Source organism: Pollicipes pollicipes, unplaced genomic scaffold (genome assembly GCF_011947565.3).
Source record: "Pollicipes pollicipes isolate AB1234 unplaced genomic scaffold, Ppol_2.1 Scaffold_2067;HRSCAF=2421_pilon_pilon_pilon, whole genome shotgun sequence".
Classification (NCBI taxonomy): domain Eukaryota; kingdom Metazoa; phylum Arthropoda; class Thecostraca; order Pollicipedomorpha; family Pollicipedidae; genus Pollicipes; species Pollicipes pollicipes.
The window spans coordinates 1-18,981 of NW_023596041.1; the positions used below are offsets into that span (position 1 = coordinate 1).

Sequence of the window (18,981 nt, forward strand, 5' to 3'; positions counted from 1 at the left end):
CGCCTGCCGTTGCCGCTCGCGCTCCGCCACTTCGGGCGCCGACGCGGCGTCCGGGTACGCCACGAAGTAGCGCTGGCCGCCGGAGCGACTGGTGTGGGTGCCGGACCCGTCGGAGCTCAGCTCGAGGTCTTGCGCGCTGGTGACGTCAGACGGGACGTCAGTAGCCCGTCTGACGTTACTGTCGACTGGCTGTCCGAGCTCGGCCGGCTCTGGAGTGTTCGGAGATGGTGGGCTCGCCGGCGCTCCGCGGGGTATGTGGGTTCTAGCAGAGCATTCCAACGCAATAGTCAAGAGCAAGAGCAGCAGCTGAAAGATCGAATAAACTATTGTCAGGCAATAACGTACAGAAACATGGTCACCAACAGCGCTTGCAGTCCAACGTACTGCGATGCCACGTCAGCCATCCTCTATGTACCAGAGGTGAACCCGAAAGATTATTGTCGTAACACAGAGCTACTAAATGCAGAGAAGGGAAAACGTAAATAATTTCAGCGGGTGACCAGTCCCGCACCACAAGCCCAGGAGGCCACATTCGGGACCTGCCTTGCAGCCTGGACCGGTTCACAGCGCGGTGAACTCCGCAGGGACAGTTGGTCAGCCTGTCAATGTTCTGCCGGCCGGAGCGGCCGCTCCCCGAGCGTGACGGGCTGTCTCAGCCGGGTCGACGAGCCCTTCACCCTCTGACACAGCAGAAACTTTCGCCGCCGGCCCCGTAGCGGCTACGTGTAACGCATCCGGGTACTGGGGCCGCGGCCGGGATCGCATGATGCCTGAATTGCACTGGTTGATGACAGCTTGGTTGAAAGAGCTTAACGCAACTTACCACTTGCTTGGTTATGTTATGCACCGGTGGTGAAAGCCAGCAAAGCACAACAGCCACATCGCATTACAGGATGTTCCGGCCTGAACGAACGGGGGAGGCACATCCAAAGGGAAGCCCGCATTGTCCGCGACCCGCAAGAACAACAGCAAGAACGCCAGCCACTGTTTCACGGTTTGCACAATATCCGCTCCTGTAACATCCCACGCCGCATCAGCAGGTGTTAAAACAACTTTAACTAACGCACAGCGGGGCCCGCACGTCTGGCGTTCCCCGGGCGACTCACCTGTGTTCGCCTGCGCGCGGAGCATGGCGCCGCTCCGACGGCTCGTCGCTCCGTCACTCCCAACCCGAGCTCCGATAGTTGCCGCTCCGAACGTTCCTAGCCTGAGCTCCGACAGCTCGCCGCCCCGTCACACCCCACCCGAGCTCGGACAGCTCGCCGATCCGACACTCCCGACCCGCGCTCCGACGGCCGGACTCCTCCGCCGGGCGCCGGAGTCACCTCAGATATAGGTCAGCCGGCGAGTCCGCCCCCGCCCCCGTGCAACTCCGAACAATGTCGGCGGGGCCGGCTTTCTCGCTCGGTTTGCGCCGCAGCCGGAACCGGTCACCGGAAGCTGCCCGGGTCGCCGCCGCGGCCCGCGTCCAGCCACCGACATCGCTCACGTTACGGGGCGCGGAAACCGACGCTGTGGCAGAAGAAACCGGACCGGGAACAGGAGGGCAAACGCGCTCTCCGGTGTGTGTCCGGTGTTGGGCAACTCTCCACTATGGGGTCGATGGTGTCATACGTCGGAGAAGGGAGAGAGGGAGTAGTGAGGGGGGGGGGGGGGGTGAGGCGCGGGGAAGCGATGAGGTGCAGAGGAGCGGTGAAGCACTGGAGAGCGGCCAGGCGCAGTGGAGCAGAGGCCCGGGGGAGCGAGCGATGAAGCAGTGAGGTGAAGGAGGGGGCGGGGGAGCGGTGAGAACGGGGAGGCAGGGGAAGCGGTGAGGGCGTGAGGGGCGGTGAGCCGCGGGAAGCGATGGGGCGAGGGAGGGGGGGGGGGGGGGGCAAGTGAAACACGCCGGGGGCGGTAATGAGGGGTGGAGGGTGCGATGAGGCGCGGGGAAGGAAGTAGTGAGGTGAGGGGAGCGGTGAGGCGGGAGGTGAGGTGAAGTCGGGGGGGGGGGGGGGGGAGTATGTTTTAATGCGCGATGAGCGTACAAAGCCGTGACGACTCACTTCTCGTAACGGGACACGATTATGTTTGTCACATGAATGCAGACAATGGTTCGTATCGAATCCACAGCCCGGAGCGAGCAATTTTACAGTATCGCCGCGGAACCCAGGTTAAAGCCAGGTTTAACCGCAGCGAGAAAAGAGAAACAAAACTAGAAAAGTGCGATTTCAAGGCGTAAGTACATACCATGTCAGATATCTGCTCAACGCCAAGCCGCACGATCCAACACGCTCTCATTTGTCTAAATTTTGTGACGATCTTTGACACCAGCCTCAATGTTCTGAATGTTTCGTGAGAAAGCACCCAAAACAGGTTCGAGAGGTGATGGTCATCGCAGCATCCCGGCATCTCAGTTATGCCACTCTACTCCAGTGGTACTTCAAGACCGCCCCGGCCCTTCAGCAATATGTCATCTCGCTCCGCCGACAAAAACAGGAACACAAATGGAAATATATTTATTCTTGGCACATAAGCTGCCCACTCCTCGACACAATATGCTTGCTACAAAAACACTCATGTTGCCCAACAAATGACATATACACACAATCGGTCCCTCTCAAGAGGTACCCTGAAAGCTCAGAATCCCTGATTGCGGCGCCCCCTGCCTCCAAAGCCGCCGCCGCCGCCTCCGAAGCCGCCGCCGCCTCCGAAGCCGCCGCCGCCGCCTCCAAAGCCGCCGCCTCCGAAGCCGCCGCCGCCGCCTCCGAAGCCGCCGGGCCGGCCGCGGCCGCCGCGTCCCCGCCGCTCGCCGTCGCCGCCCTCGGCCGCGCGCCGCTCCTTCATCCGGCTGAACCGCTCGGACATCTCGACCAACCAGTCGGGCACCTCCTGCCGGCGGCGGCGCGGTCAGCGGGGCACACCCACCGTGTCGAGCCTCGGGTCAGGAGGCTCACGGGGATCGGCGCTCGGTGGGGCGTGGGGTCCAGGCGAGAGCTCAGACGCTACCGTCGCAGTCGCAAGTATTGGCAGTGTCTAGTCAGTCTTAGGCCTTTTCTCGCGTAAATTACAATTGTGACACCTTCCCTGTGCCGGGTGCCACCTGGTACAAGGTGTGCTTAACGTGACATGATAACGCTCCGCGATGGTGAGACAGACTTGAGAACACGGGGATAGGAGCAGATTTTAAGCTCGCGTAGATGACGTGTTGAGGGGAGTATCTTTGGGCCATATTTCAAAAATACACTCTAGAGAGGCTTTAGGACTAGTTACGTCTAATAACAGTAAGTGACAATAGTAATAGCAAGTGATAATATACTAGTAATAGTGAGTGATAATGTACTAGTAATAGTAAGTGATAATAGAGACTTCAGGACTAGTTGCGTCTGATAATAGCAAGTGGGCGGTGCCACCGCAGCACCGTCAATATATAACAATAATATCCATTTCAATTGTTTTCAAGTCCAAATTACGCTGTCAGCGCCCTGTAACAGCACCACACTTCTTTCCAGCACCCGCAACAAACGTCGTCATGACAACGACCGGGCGCACTCCTACTTGCAACGAAAACCGGACGTTCATGACTGGCTCAGCAGGCGTAACTATACCGACGGACATGTCGCTTGTCAAAAGCGGAAAGCGGCATTATCTAACTTAACGACTTGAAAACACTTAAACATACGACTTGAGCGCCATTTGCAATAGCATGTGAGCATAACGTAAGTCTGTCGTCCTGCCTTCCACGCCCAACATCATATATGGACGGCTTCTTCCGTTTTGTTCCCCGCCGCTGATCCAGAGGTCCCCAACCGAACCCTCGGCGGGGATGTAGCTCAGTGGTAGAGCGCTCGCTTCGCATGTGAGAGGCCCCGGGTTCAAACCCCGGCATCTCCAAGCCGACAGTTTTAACACTTAAAAAACAAAAACACTAAACATGAAAACACAAGAATACAGCAGATAACACGCTCCAAAGCAAAATCTCCATGGGGCGATAGGGCGGATGGGAGGCACTCGCAGAGCTGGGGAGCGCGGCCGGTCGTAAGACTCTCAATGCCGCCAACAGCACAATCATTCCGCACATCATTGCAGAAGGCCAATGATGTCTAACATTAAGCAACACAACAAGTGGGTGATGAATGGATGACAACCTAAACTTCACCCCCGTCCTTTTGAGGACGTCACTTCCTGGAGGGGGGGGGGACGTATCTTTAGTTTGGGTGAGGGCGAGATTTTCCTAGGGACCTCCTGGATAAAATATCCTCCTGCTGAATGTTAAAAAAAATGCAGGGTGCCTACTCACAGAGGGGCCTCCTACGAAGTATTGTATTCAATAGGATGGGACACCAAGAGTATGTGCCACCTTATCAACCTGCCACATATCCCAGTAAATAAACGACGACAGTAAAAGGAAGACAGTGAACCTTCTGATTACCAAGCAAAGGATCTCCCCAGCCAAAACACTTCCTGTTGCAGAAATAGGCCTCCCAATGCATAGAGAATCTCAAGTATCCAAAACAAAATGTTTCCGATTCACGAAGGGGCCTCGAAATCAAGCCATAAGGGCTCGATATTCTAAAACAGAGCATCCTGACCCGGTGCCGCAGCCATCTGATGCCTGAAAGCGGCCTTCTGTTCCAAAACGGGGCCTCCAGAATATAGAGGATGTCTTCCAATCCAGAACAGGGGCCGTCTAACTTGTAACGGGACCTCCTTAAAGGGAGTGTTCCGCATTTAGGGGTTTGTACTGAAATAGCCATCTTAAAGACATTTCGGTGCTGTTCACAATCCTGCCCTTCTTAAGACATAAGCCCCTCTAGTTTCTGAAGTACGCGCCACCGAAAATGGGGAAAGGTATATCGGGGTGAGTATTTCAGTCGCCTTGGCATTCATGATGTCATAATAACGTCATTCAAATCCTGTCATTCCATAACTCACGCGGCGATCAACGCCAATAAAAATATAATTGTCAAAGCGTTCATATCTGGCGTTCCCGGGCGCGATTTCCAGATATAACGGCCATCAATTACCTCTCAATCAATGTTGTGCAAGTTACGATGACTACAGGGGACTGTGCTGTCTAGAGAAGTATTTCCCAGTTAAAAAGTATGCCACTAGTTATAAGCAAGTTTGTTTCATCATATCTGATGCTTGCTTCCATCTCCTCAAATGGGAAACATTCCCTTCAACGCAACACTGGGCATATTGATCTAGAACACTGGCTACCGTATTCATAAAGGTTAGCTCATGATCCATAAAAAGGGTCTCTTGACATAGCAACGGGCCTTCTGAGCCCGGCATGTACTCTCTAGCTCAGTGCTGGTGGCCTGCTTAATCTTAATTTTAGTACTCTAAGAGTAGCTACGTTATAATGCCCTTAGTTTGGTAAAAGGGACCTCATCCATTTTTTTGTGTGGAGGGGGGGGGGGCATCGTCTTTCCCCCTGCCTACTGGCAAAGGGGGAAGGTTAACTGCGCTCTTTGCCCCCATCCCCAACCCTGCTGTGCCGCCGCTGGCTATTCCACCCATCTCCCTTGGGCGCTATGCCATCTACCCCCGGGCGCTTACCCCCGCTATTAGTTACAGCATGGCCATACGCGGCGGCGATTTTGACAACCACATGTGGCTCCTGGAGCCTTGCAGGGATGTATCTAAGTGGTGGAGGGCTCGCTTTGCGTGGGGCCCCGGGTTCACACCCCGGCATCTTCAGGTGACCGCTTTTGGCCCGCCGAGCATGATGAACGAAAGAACCAAGCCAGCTGCAAACCTGCGATCAGAACAATGTTCATGGACCGCCACCAGCACGGCTGTCGATTTTAACTTGTTGTGAGAGCTCAGACGCTACCGACGCGGTCGTAAGTATCGGCAATGCCTAGTCAGTTCTAGGCCATTTTTCGCATAACTTAAATTAAGCGACAATTTCTCTCCGCCCGCTGTAGGACAAACTTTAGAATGCCAGTATAGGAGTCCCGTCTTAAACTCGTGTGGATGGCGTGTTAATGGGAGCATTGGGGCGTATTTAAGAAAACAGTTAAGTGAAACCTCAGGCCTAGTTACACCTTGTAATGGTACTAGGTACTGTCACTGCAGCACCGTCAAGACATAGCAAGCCCAAATTACACTGTCAACGCTGTGTAAAAGCACTACGCTTCTTTCCAGTAGTCGCGACCGTCGTCGGCGTGACAACGGCCGTGCGCACCTCTACTGGCGCGAATAAAAGAACGTTTGTGATTGGTCCAGCAAGCAAGGACTTATTACCAAGACGTCGGTTGACCGAAGTTTGAAACTAAGCGTCACATGGATCACGTGATACACGCATTCCCAAACACAAAGTGCGCCTCGAGAAGTCAGTGTGGTGAACGCCATAGGGGGAAAAAGCAAAGCCGTAGTATAACGTTTCGTTGAATTCGCGGGATAATAGCTTCATACTCGCATACGTAATAATGCATCAGATATTGTACGCTATTTAAATGTGTTTATTTATTATTTTATGACACATTTTATGTGGCTGTTCTTGTGTCTCTTGATACAGGCAGATCGGAGGCATGGCCTAATGCCGACCACGTTTTGTGTCGCTGCCCTTGTGTCTCTTGATACAGGCAAGTCAGAGGCATGGCCTAATGCCGACCCCGATGCCGAGACACCCGCACATGCTCTTTTTTTGCCGCTCACCACCGGCCTGAGTAGTTTCTAAGAAGCATCCGTTTCTGGCAGCCCCATCTGGTCAGCTAGCTTGGGGATGTAGCTCAGTGGTAGAGCGCTCGCTTCGCATGTGAGAAGCCCCGGGTTCAAACCCCGGCATCTCCAATCAGAGCTTTTAAATGTCATGACTGGCCAACACGAGCAGCTTTCAGGTGCGCAACGTCGGTGGAAACAAATAAACTCTGCTTGGAGAGAGGTTTGGCGGCTGAACACGGAATTTGTGCGATCTTTTGAATGGTAACAAGAACCTGGTTGTCATGAAATTCAATGACGGGGAGTGTCTAGTTAGGTGTAGGTCCTTCAGTCCAACACCCCTTCTAGTTGGGTGTTGGACTGAAGGAGACATCTGAAGGAGACACAAGAAGACCATTGGGTGCAGTCCACAATCCTGATCTCTGAAGAACAGAACCCTTCTAGTTTCTGAGCTACACGGCGACGCAGATGTGCAGACTTTTCCGACGGGACTATTTCAAAGTCACCCAGGTATCCATGACGGCATAATAATGTCATTCAAATGCTGTTATTTCATTGGCCATGCGGCGATCGAGGCCCAGAAAAATATAATTGTCGATTCGTTCATATCTGATTGTGAGCATGATTCCCAGACAAAACGGCCTTCAGTTTGCTCTCAATCAATGTTGTGCAGGGTACGAGAAACCAATTTGACAGTGACGTGTTGAAGGGCATATTTACGAAACAAAGAAGATGTGTACAGCGGCCCTTTCCACTGACAGCGTACCGATAGTTATAAGTCACGTCATGTCACGTATCCGATGTATGATATATATCTGGCGCTTGCTTCAGTATCTTCAAATGTGGAATATTCCCATTGAGCAGAATTATGTCGTGATGACAGGCTAATTTTTTCATTGTTCCAGGCTGCACGCGGTTATCCTGAGCAACTTCGCGGAACGGCATCCGTAGCTTTGCTGATGGCCCTAAGCATGGGCATGTCCTCTGATCGCGACTTCCCAGTTATTTTAATTCTGGCGTCCATCATGCTTGGCTGGTCAAAAGCCCTGTTGGAGATGCCGGGGTTTGAACCCGGGGCCTCTCACATGCAAAGCGAGCGCTCTACCACTGAGCTACACCCCCGCGAGGAATGGCCTTCCGCATGTGATATTACAAAATTGCTCCCGCCTATGCCATGCCGACTATTGGCGGGCGTTGAGTACAGCATAATCGCCCCAGCGTGGGTGGATGGGGTAGCCAGTGGCGGGGCAGCAGAGGTGGGGGGGGGGGGGGGGGGGGGGCTGACAGAGGGGCAGTAAAGCTCCCCCATTGCCGGTAGGCAGGGAGTATGAGCCCTCTGTGTGAGGAGGCCCCTGAATTTTTTTTAAGTTCCAGGAAAAGAATATTTAATCCAGCAGATCCATTGGAAAACCATGCCTCCACAAAAAACAAGAAAACTGATATGTCGCGCCACCCCATGGGGCTTACGTCCCAAAAGCGCGAGTGTGAACCTCATTTTTTATGTTCTATTTTTCACACACTGCAGGAGGCTGCTTCATGTAACACTTACATCGTTCACGGCCACATCATCCAGCCCCCACTTATAAGGTAGTGAATATTCGCTTATCAGTATCGGGCGTTGAGAACAGGCGCATCTCCCAGCTTTGCTAGTGCCTGTTTCCGTCCGTGTTCCCCATCATTATATTTTATGGAGTGTGTAATTTACTGCATTCTTGGTTAGTTGTGGTACTCAAAACGCTCGGGTTGGAGATGCCGGGGTTTGAACCCGGGGCCTCTCACATGCGAAGCGAGCGCTCTACCACTGAGCCACATCCCCACCGCGGGTAGGATCGGGGACTGTTGTGTCATGGGCGAGGAACGAGCTTTCCTGCGGGGTCGGCCTCCCATCGTGAACTTTTCAAAAGGATTTCGAGAAGAATGGTAACGCTGATCAAATTGCACGCGTCTGATGTAACTACACGTGAAAAGTACAAAAAAAGGTAGGATGCTCCCCTTGAAGGATTCTTGGGGTAGTATGCAACGCATCTGCACACTGAAATCCATTTATATGCAAATAGGGAGCGGCAGCGACTGCGATGGTTTCCGGCCTTACACAATATGACGAGCTCGAAATGTCTGGGGCGCTTTTTTATTTGTTATTTGCGTGTCTTACTTGTTTCCATAGTCATGCAGCATTCCGAACACTAACAAAACCACATTGATTCCTGCTCTACAGCACTGACGACAAGCGGTTTCCTTTTAAACAAATGAGATCATTTGCCTACTCCATTACGTAGGAGCTCTTTTGTAAGCATGCCTTCGTGTCTGACCATGTCGCTGATATCAGCTAATCAGCAGCATGGCCTGACGCGAACGCCCATGCTGAGCGACACATGAATCCTGCGCTTGGAGGCTGTCAATAAATTACAGCACGCATATATAAGAACCTCCCACTGGTTACACGCTGGTTACGCTGGCTATTGCAACTTTGTTATTATAACCCCTTATTTCCCTGGTTACGCTGTTCTAATTGTAACGTCCCAGAACAGTTGCGTCCGTTCGGCTCCCCAACTGCCAACCGAAGACGGTCGTGTCGCTTGTCATGAGTGAGGGGCCACATTATCCGACTTCATGATTTCAAAACATTGAAAACGGCAACTTAAGCATGATTTGCAATAACATATGACAGTAACGTTACCCTGTCACCCTGTCCTCCGCGCGCGCCATTACACGTGGACGGCTTCTTATGCTTTGTCCCCCGCCCGTGACACAGCAGTCCCCAACCCGACCTACGGTGGGGATGTAGCTCAGTGGTAGAGCGCTCGCTTCGCATGTGAGAGGCCCCGGGTTCAAACCCCGGCATCTCCAACTCGGTCGTTTTGAGTACCACGACTAGCCAAGAATTCAGTAAATTACGCACTCCATAAAATATAATAATGGGGAACACGGACGGCCCTCGGTGCAGACACTCGCAAAGCTGGGATGTGTCCCTGATCTCAACGCTGAATACCGGCAAGTGAATATTCATTACCTTGTAAGGGGGTGGGGGCTGGATGATGTGGACGTGGGCGATATAAGTGTTACATGAAGCAGCCTCCTGCAGTGTGTGTGAGAAAACAAAACAAAAAATGAGGTCCACACTCGCATTTGGGACATAAGCCCCTGGGGTAGCGCGACACAGCGGTTTTCTTGTTTTTTTGTGGGGGCATGGTTTTCCAGTGGATATGCTGGATTAAATATTCTTTTCCTGGACCTTAAAAAATTCAGGGGCCTCCTCACACAGAGGGCTCATACTCCCTGCCCACCGGCAATGGGGGAGCTTAACTGCCCCTCTGTCAGCCCCCCCCCCCCCCCCCACCGGCTACCCCATCCATCCACGCTTGGGCGCTTATGCTGTACTTAACGCCGCCAATAGTCGGCATGGCATAGGCGGGAGCAATTTTGTAATATCACATGTGCACTCCCATTTTTCGCGGGGATGTGGCTCAGTGGTAGAGCGCTCGCTTTGCATGTGAGAGGCCCCGGGTTCAAACCCCGGCATCTCCAACAGGCCGCTTTTGGCCAGCCAAGCATGATGGACGACAGAATCAACATAACTGGAAAGTCGCGATCAGAGGACATGCCCATGCTCAATGCCACCAGTAAAGCTACGGATGCCGTTCCGCTAGCTAGCTCAGGATAGCCGCGTACAGCTTCGAACAATGAAAAACCTGTCATCACGTCACCTGTCAAACCTGTCATCACGACGTAATTCTGCCCAATGGGAATATTCCACATTTGAAGATACTGAAGCAAGCGATCCGCGCATATATATATATATATATATATATATATATATATATATATATATATATATATATATATATATATATATATATATATATATATCATCCTATGCCTATGCTCCCGCCTATGCCATATATATATATATATATATATATATATATATATATCATACAGATCAGATCAGTGGAAAAGGCCGCTGTACGCACCATCTTTTAGTTTCGTAAATATGCCCTTCAACACGTCACTGTCAAATTGGTTTCTCGTACCCTGCACAACATTGATTGAGAGCAAATTGAAGGCCGTTTTGTCTGGGAATCATGCTCACAACGTCAAATATGAACGAATCGACAATTATATTTTTCTGGGCCTCGATCGCCGCATGGCTAATGGAATAACAGCATTTGAATGATATCATTATGCCGTCATGGATACCTGGCTGACTTTGAAATAGTCCCGTCGGAAAAGTCTGCACATCTGCGTCGCCGTGTAGCTCAGAAACTAGAAGGGTTCTGGTCTTCAGAGATCAGGATTGTGAACTGCACCCAATGATCTTTAAGATGGCTCTTTCAGTCCAACACCAAACTAGAAGACACCTAAACCTAACTAGACACTCCCCGTCATTGAATTTCATGACAACTGGGTTCTTGTAACCATTCAAAAAATCACACAAATTCCGTGTCCAGCCGCTAAAGCTCTCTCCAAGCAGAGTTTGTTTGTTTCCCCCGACGTCGCCCAGCTGGCATTATTTTTTTATATGGTTGGAACATAAATTCCAACCTGAAAGCTGCTCGTGTTGGCCAGTCGTGACATTTAAAAGCTCCGACTGGAGATGCCGGGGTTTGAACCCGGGGCCTCTCACATGCGAAGCGAGCGCTCTACCACTGAGCTACATCCCCAAGTTATTTGTCCAGATGGGGCTGCCAGAAACGGACAATTCTTACAAACCACTCAGGTCGGCGGTGAGCGGCAAAATAAGAGCATATGTGGGTGTCTCAGCATCGGGATTAGCATTAGGCCATGCCTCTGATCTGCCTGTATCAAGAGACATAAGAGCAGCCACACAGGATGTGTCATGAAATAATAAATAAACACGTTTAAATAGCGTACACTATGCAATGCGTTATTACGTAACGAAAGCAAACAAGGAGTTGAGGAAAAGGGTAACCAATAGTTAAGCTGCGCGTCTGAGAAACCGGAGGCCCAGAGTTCGATTCTCCGCGGTTTTGATTCTCTTCCTGCCGGGGTGGGAGGTGGGTGACGCCATGAAGTCTCAGCAACTGAGTGCGTCGTAACGCTTCAATGACGAACAAACCCCCAAAACAAATGGTTCTGGCGGAGGCATGCAAATGGCACTCTTAAAATTGCTCGGCGACGAACTTGGTTATTCAAAATGACAAGTAAGAGCAAGGGTTAAAATTGCAAATCACGAGGCTCGAGTCTCTCTTGTGAGCATTTTGGAGCTTGGGACCAGTTTGCTCATTGCCCCGTAACGGTAACATTCACTGGGTGTGATTTGCGCCCTGGTGTTTGCATACTTTTTCGTCCCGTTGCCCATGCTAGATTGGCCCAAAACGCCCCTCTGGAGATGCCGGGGTTTGAACCCGGGGCCTCTCACATGCAAAGCGAGCGCTCTACCACTGAGCTACATCCCCACGCAACGCCTCGAGTCACGTGTGATTGCAAAAACTGTCGGTCGTTTGTGAAAATTAAGTAATTATTGACGGGTGGTATGTGAGCACTCATGCTTGCTCTGTGCTGGGGTAACACCATAAAAATGCAGGAGAATGAAACCGCTGATGAAAACCAAACCCAGGTGGGTATTGTTCGCCTACCGAGGGAGTGCCGGAGCGCGCCGTCACACCGCGTGTAAGTGTCGGAGTGAGAATGTGCGCGTAATGAAAACTGGTCGCCTGTGCTGTTTAGAACGTCGGCCAGACTACCATCTCCGAAGGTGAAAATGTGTGTCCATCGAGCGTTTCGCCTCCCCCTCCCCGTTATCTGGCACGACTCTCACCGACCTTCGTTGCCTGCTATAGTTGCAACAGGAACAACGCCGCTTGTGTGATCCGCTCACGACGTGTCCTGTGGGATACCGGTGTTTGACGGCCGGTGCCCGGCACATGCGAGGGGAACATATAACTGAACATATAACTCCCTAGTATACATACGTCAAGTTGCCAGGGGCCTTTATCATACATCTGTAGTGACTCCCAGATGCACTCAATTTCCAACTTGGCTTTAGGCTGAGGAACTCCGCCCGTCCTGATCAGCTATGGAGTCGAAAAGCAGGCCTTGGAGATGCCGGGGTTTGAACCCGGGGCCTCTCACATGCGAAGCGAGCGCTCTACCACTGAGCTACATCCCCGCGGGTACCGTCAGCATATGACTGACATTGAACAACACTTCTTGGCTGACATTCCTCCGGTTCCTGAGATTTCTTGCCAGGAACCAATTGCTGGTTTCTAGTGTTTGAACCACGAATAACACAGGAAACAGTTCGCTATCCGGCCTCGGACCCGGCAAGGAATGGGATGCGGCACAGAAACGTGCTAAGAAACCAGCAACAGGCAGGATCTAACAAATTTTGTAAAGAAACCAATAAGACCGAGGATTTCTTGCCACACTAAGATGAGCGATCCAGCACAAACAAAGTCCAGCCTGAAATGTGGCTAGAGAGCCGGCGAAAACCAAGATCCAGCCAGGAGTCATTTTTGAGGATCCAGCCGACACCGATATCCGGTATGGAGTGCTGTCAAAGGAGCCAACGAGTACCCGGATCTAACCTGCAATTCTTGTCGGGAACCAGCACCTTTTAACACGTAAGCTGTAACATCCAGCATTGAAATTTCTGGTCGAAAGTTCATGAACCTAGGTGGCCTATAAAGCGGGCATGTCATTCGACGGTTACACACGTTCTGTGTTGATAAGCAATACAAAAATTAAAAAAGCAAGAAGATAACGGGGATATTGAGGATACAAGGGCCGACACGAGCAGAGCATGGCGGGAATGTGCCCATTTCTGCCTCCTCTCCAATCGTGTAACCAAAAGGCACTCCGAAACGCGTATATAGCTTAATGTACCTTCATACCTGCGATACCTGTCGCATCCCACGTGACAGGACTTGAAGTCGAGACGGGACGCAAGCGTCCGCTAGTCAATGGGCGCCCCTTCAATATCAGGATTCAACAGTCGTTGTTCTGCAGTCTTCCGCAAGAGCTTGCAAGGTCGACTATGATGGGCTCAGAGCACTTCCCGGACAGAGCTCGTTGCGTATACCGGCCGTTGATACCGGCCGTATATACCGGCCGTATGTATCGGCCGTATGTACCGGCCGTATGTGCGTTGAATTTACCACCCAACTTTCACCGGCCATTTCCACGGGAGATTTTTCCCCAGCCTGTCCACCAGATACGGCTGCTGAGAGTGCACATCCTCTGAGGCACGGCCGCCCGGGACTCTGTTGATCTTCGTTGGCCAGCCGCTAGCCGACTTTTCCTTGTTAGTCAACGATGCGCCCGCCGTGGCACCCGTGACCAGCGTCGCCGCACAAGGAATCTGTCATCTTCCTTGTCCAGTCCAAGTCCAGGATTGCCACGCCCCCCCCCCCCCCCCCTCCCCCTTTCCGTCCTCCTCTCACGGGGCGGCTACGCCCCCTTGGCCGTCGGGGGGGCAAGAAGCGCCAGAAAGCCTACCTGGTGAAGACCTCACTTGCTAAGCTTTCTAGCACTGTTCGTGAATGTAACACAAAAGGGACGCGGGACGGCATGTTGATGAGGGCCGTATCCCCTAAAGCGGATCTTCCACAGTTTTGTGGGATTTTGAACTGACACATCCATTTTCAAGATAATTCCAGCAGTCCAGAGTGATGCCCTGTTAGGACCTCAACTTCTCTTGTTTCTAATCTCGATACACACGAGATTTTGCAGACTTTTCTACCGTGTAATTAGAAGTCCGCAGATATGCATGGCGTCATAGAAACGTCTCACAACTTCCCCCAACTTAATGGCAATATTGTGCTCAAGGTCGAAAAAAGTATGGCCATTGGAATATTCGTGTCTGGAGCACGCCAGCATGAATCGTTGCGCAGGCAGACAGCGGTTGGTTAAAAGCTATCCCGCTGGTTACATACCCCGATTACGATTGGTTACTTGGATAGGAGCTCTATCGGCCACCCGGACAAGCGGGTTTGGTTTTTTGGATCAGAGCCCCTTCGACCAGAAATGGTCGTTTCAGGGCCGTGGGACGAAGGAAATTGGCTAACGGTGGGGCAGACTTGCATGCGCCTATGGGGCCAACCGCCAAGCTCTAACCCGCGCATGAGCGCTGCGTGGCCGGTCAGGGTTCCCTTCCCAGGGGGCTCTTGAACGACTCGCGGCTGACGCATGCAGCGTGCCCCAGACAAGCGGCGTGTGGCGAGGATGCAGAACAAAGCGAACAATAGAAAAAGGCGCGGATGTCGATCATGTATCGCTGCTTGCTGTCGATCATGATTCGCGTTTGTAATAAATAACAGGCACTGGGGAGTAAAAAAAAAAACACGGCACCGCGTAAAAATACACCAGGCTGTCATGAGGAAAGACCAAAACACACCGACATACTGCTGGTAACATAACCGCACAGGCATAGGCCGCTGACGCCATCTTGCAGAGCTTAAAGTACCACGAGTAAGTCTTTCCGTTCGAAATATTAGCAGCCAATCTGGCAGCGGCTCTGTCGTCACAAAAGCGTTATATCACGGAGTCAAACGATGACGTATTGAAGGGCGAGTTTAGTAAACTGAGAAACCTTGCCATTTAAAGGGAATGTTCTATACTGATACGGGACTTTGAACTGAAATAGCCATTCTAAAGGGTGCTATTCACAATCGTGTCCTTCTTATGACCTGAGCCCCTCTAGACTCTGAGCTACTCGGCCGCGAAAATGGTGGAAGGTATACCGGGGAGGATATTTCGAAGTTTCGGTATTCGGTAGTCGTGACGTCGTAATATCGGCAATCAAATCCTGCCATTCCATAAACCATGCGGTGATCAAGGCCAGTCAAAATACAATTCTCGAGGCGCACATATCTCACATTCATGAGAGTAGAGTGTGACATTCATGGAGCGTGATTTGTTCCATGGTGTTCGTGCATAATTTGACCAGCTTTTTTATGCTCGACTGCCTCAAAACGTTCTATTGGAGATGCCGGGGTTTGAACCCGGGGCTTCTCACATGCAAAGCGAGCGCTCTACCACTGAGCTACATCCCACGTAAGGCAGTGAGCCACAGGTGATTGCCAAAACGGTCGGTCGCCTGTGAAGATGCAGCAATTATTGATGGGTGGTATATTAGCAAAGACTCAGCTTGGCCCATGCTGGAGTTGACGATTACATTTATCCCGGCCTTGATCGCTACATGGCCAATGAAACCACAGAATTTGGACAGCGTAAATAGAAAAGAGTTATTTTAGCGTCTTGGACTCATGGGTGGCCTTGAAGTCTCCCGAAGAAGTCCGCAAATCTTCCCCGGCGTATAACTCAGAAACTAGACTCGGTCAGGTCTTACGAAAGGCAAGCTTGAGCACCGAATGGTCTTCAAGATGGCTTTTTGAGTTCAAACCCCATACAAATGCACAACATCCCCTTTAAGCAGCTTGCTTCCGTGCCCGAATCCGTCACCGACACGTGGCCAACTATTTAAACAACCTACTTCAATACTTTTTTTTAAAACAACCAGACCTTCTGACCACGAGTCTATGGGCGGAACTTTCAGCCCACTAGGCAAGACCAAGTCCGAATGTCTCCGTACCTTGACCGGTACCCATGACTGGACGGCCGACCGCTCGGTTCCGCGCGGGCGACGCCGCCACCACGTCATCATTCTGATCAGCTGACAGCGGACAGATGGGACGGGCGAATGATGAGATGGCCGGGAGTGGGTGCGTGCCAGCCGGCGTCAGACGAGCAGGCAGGAGCCACCAGCTCGTGACGGAACGCTCTGACCCGGGCTCTCACCTTGACCGGGAGTGGGTGCGTGCCAGCCGGCGTCAGACGAACGGGCAGGAGCCACCAGCTCGTGACAGAACGCTCTGACCCGGGCTCTCACCCTGACCGCGAGTGGGTGCGTGCCAGCCGGCGTCATACGAACGGGCAGGAGCCACCAGCTCGTGACAGAACGCTCTGACCCGGGCTCTCACCCTGCCCGCCCTCGCAGCGGCACCGGCCGGAGCACGACACATCATCCGCCTCAGCCCCGTGTCCGTGACTTTCAACGATGGTCGTGCTTTTCCGCAACTGCGCCTTCTCGCGGAACGCAAGCGACAAAGCAAACTTTGCGACGCCTTTTTTGCCAAACATTTGCATTGTCATTCATTTCACTCCATCGGGCCGTGGCAGCCCTTACATCCCCTCTCCAACACGCACCCACGCACGCACGCACATGTCTATCCTGTCTGCCACAGGCAGGTGCGGGCGGACCTGCACACCACCCACCCGCCGTGATTCACACCTGCGACCGGCCATTGTCTACGCACCTTGCACGGCCCAGTAGAGCCGTCAAGTGTAACAACGGGAGTGTGTGTGTGTGTACCAGTTGCGAGGCAACAGGCGCGGCCATGCCAAATGGGCCTAACAAGTGTGTTTATCCCCATCCCTTCCCTTGGCTTCAGGGCGTCCCCCCCCCCCCTGACAAACGTGTGCTTGTGCTTCAATCCCGGCCTGCTGACAGCCACTGCATGGTCACAGACGGTCCACGGTTTCGACAGCCACATGTGAGGGACAACCGTCTGTGGCAGACAGGTTGTAGCCCGGTGGTAGACTTTTCGCCCTGAGTGGGGGAAGCCCAGGATTCAAACCCAGAAATCTTCATGCGGTGATTGAATGGCTCGCTTTGTCCGTGGCAGGCGCCAGGTTCAAAACTCGGCATCTCCATATGGTGGGTTTTCAGGGTAATCAGGCGTCAAAGGTGACAACAACACGACTAATGTGAGGCCAAACGTAAAAAATGACTGCAACACCAGCAATGAGCAGGCCAACTGTAGGCAAACTATCAGACCACAAGGCCATGTTTAGAGACGTGAACAAAGCCGCAATGGTCTCCGTTCTACGCTGTTAAACACGACCGGGTCCAATTCACAACATAATTAACATTATTAAACACAACCGCGTCCAATTCACAACATGATAAACAGTTTTTCCATTTAATTTCGACGGCATTCCGTTCAGCCAGCCCGCCCTCGTACGCATATCTGAAGTTCAGCTTGTCCGGTAGTCAGATACAGACACGGGCCGGGCGCTGAGTCGGGGTTTCCAGGCCCCGTCTGTTGCGGGCCACGACCGGCCGGCTCAGATGCAGTTGCCGAGATAACAACAAAACGTATGCCATATGAGAACAGATGGAGCGGAGGCGGATCCACTTCAGACCGCTGACGGGCCTCGAGAGGGGGAGGGGGGGGGGGGGGCAAAATTCAACAAATTAGATCCACTTTTAAAGGCTGGTCGGAATTTGCTCGACGGCGTATTGCGCAGTGCTTCAAAACACATTTGCCGCCGTAAAAAGTGTTTATAATTTCTATAAAACCCCACAGCATGTCGAATGTTGCCTACTTTTCGACGCCTGGGCTGGCATAGCCTTATTGCCCTGCCGCCTGGACCTGTCCACGACATGGAACCCATGTCGTGGGCTGAAATGATAAAAGCCGCCCTATGCAACGAACGGCTGCATTTGCATACCACTCCCCTCATATATAAAGACCGCAGTGTTTTAACAGCATCCTCAAACATCAACCGTTGGCGCCATGAGTTATTGACCCAAGTGGGATTTTCTACGATTGCAGCGGTCATAGTAAGACGCGAAGATGGATCGAAGCCGTCTCAAGACAGGAAAGAAAAAAGGTCAACGCGACCACGGGCTTCTGTCAACAAACTGGACGCCTGGGTGATGTTCTAAAATACAAAACCACCCACTTTTCACGAAGATATGGCTTTGAAACGCAAGGCTTCGCCGTTGCATAGTATGTGTGCGTGTGTGTGTGTGTGGGGGGGGGCGTTAGTGTTACGGTGCTTGCTTTCCGTATGAGTTATCAGATTAAGCCACATCATCTCCAGAAATCTCATTGCAAGCAGCACGACTAGCTCGCACCTGTTGAGTTCTGAAGATAGTAATAATAACAAGAAGTTGGAGCAAATGAAGCCATGCTGTAGGCTGGCAACAGACAATCAAGTTTAATGAAAGCGTGCCAGCGTGAAAGTGTGAGTCGAGTTCAGCGTGCTGGAATCACTACCAGGGTATACGCGGCACGAGCCCTGGGCCTGCGCGGCTTTTTGCCCGACAGTTTCAGAAAGGTCTGCAGACAACTGGCCTGACGGGATCAGCCCGGCGTGTGCGGGCATGTTAAGATTTTGATCGACTGGCGGAGAAATGTCAGCTAGCAACCAGCCGGGCCGGGTCAACCTGACCTGTGCGACTGTTTTGGAGTACACTGTACAACAAACATTACGCTCCGCCGTCCGATCTGACAACAAAGTCGTACGGAAAACTGCAGAAGGCCTGGATCGGCTTACTCTGGCTGCTGGGATCCAGGAACG

General features: G+C 52.2%; 1 protein-coding gene and 9 non-coding genes across 10 annotated transcripts in view; 4 read left to right on the forward strand and 6 right to left on the reverse strand.

Moving 5' to 3' along the window:
- Window positions 1-7: 7 nt before the first annotated feature.
- LOC119096437 (putative ATP-dependent RNA helicase DDX43) overlaps window positions 8-18,981 on the reverse strand; it is a gene marked incomplete at its 3' end in the record, with an annotated part of 32,817 nt that continues 13,843 nt past the window's right edge. The window contains 3 exon segments of the mRNA XM_037219349.1: window positions 8-136; window positions 1,107-1,116; window positions 2,754-2,871. Coding sequence (XP_037075244.1) covers window positions 8-136; window positions 1,107-1,116; window positions 2,754-2,871 — 257 coding nt within the window.
- Window positions 3,802-3,873, forward strand: TRNAA-CGC (transfer RNA alanine (anticodon CGC)). The gene has a single exon. It is a non-coding gene; the product is annotated as a tRNA-Ala (tRNA).
- On the forward strand, window positions 6,712-6,783 carry TRNAA-CGC (transfer RNA alanine (anticodon CGC)). The gene has a single exon. It is a non-coding gene; the product is annotated as a tRNA-Ala (tRNA).
- On the reverse strand, window positions 7,702-7,773 carry TRNAA-UGC (transfer RNA alanine (anticodon UGC)). The gene has a single exon. It is a non-coding gene; the product is annotated as a tRNA-Ala (tRNA).
- On the reverse strand, window positions 8,396-8,467 carry TRNAA-CGC (transfer RNA alanine (anticodon CGC)). The gene has a single exon. It is a non-coding gene; the product is annotated as a tRNA-Ala (tRNA).
- TRNAA-CGC (transfer RNA alanine (anticodon CGC)) lies at window positions 9,427-9,498 on the forward strand. Its single transcript has one exon. It is a non-coding gene; the product is annotated as a tRNA-Ala (tRNA).
- On the forward strand, window positions 10,105-10,176 carry TRNAA-UGC (transfer RNA alanine (anticodon UGC)). Its single transcript has one exon. It is a non-coding gene; the product is annotated as a tRNA-Ala (tRNA).
- Window positions 11,241-11,312, reverse strand: TRNAA-CGC (transfer RNA alanine (anticodon CGC)). Its single transcript has one exon. It is a non-coding gene; the product is annotated as a tRNA-Ala (tRNA).
- TRNAA-UGC (transfer RNA alanine (anticodon UGC)) lies at window positions 11,997-12,068 on the reverse strand. The gene has a single exon. It is a non-coding gene; the product is annotated as a tRNA-Ala (tRNA).
- On the reverse strand, window positions 12,710-12,781 carry TRNAA-CGC (transfer RNA alanine (anticodon CGC)). The gene has a single exon. It is a non-coding gene; the product is annotated as a tRNA-Ala (tRNA).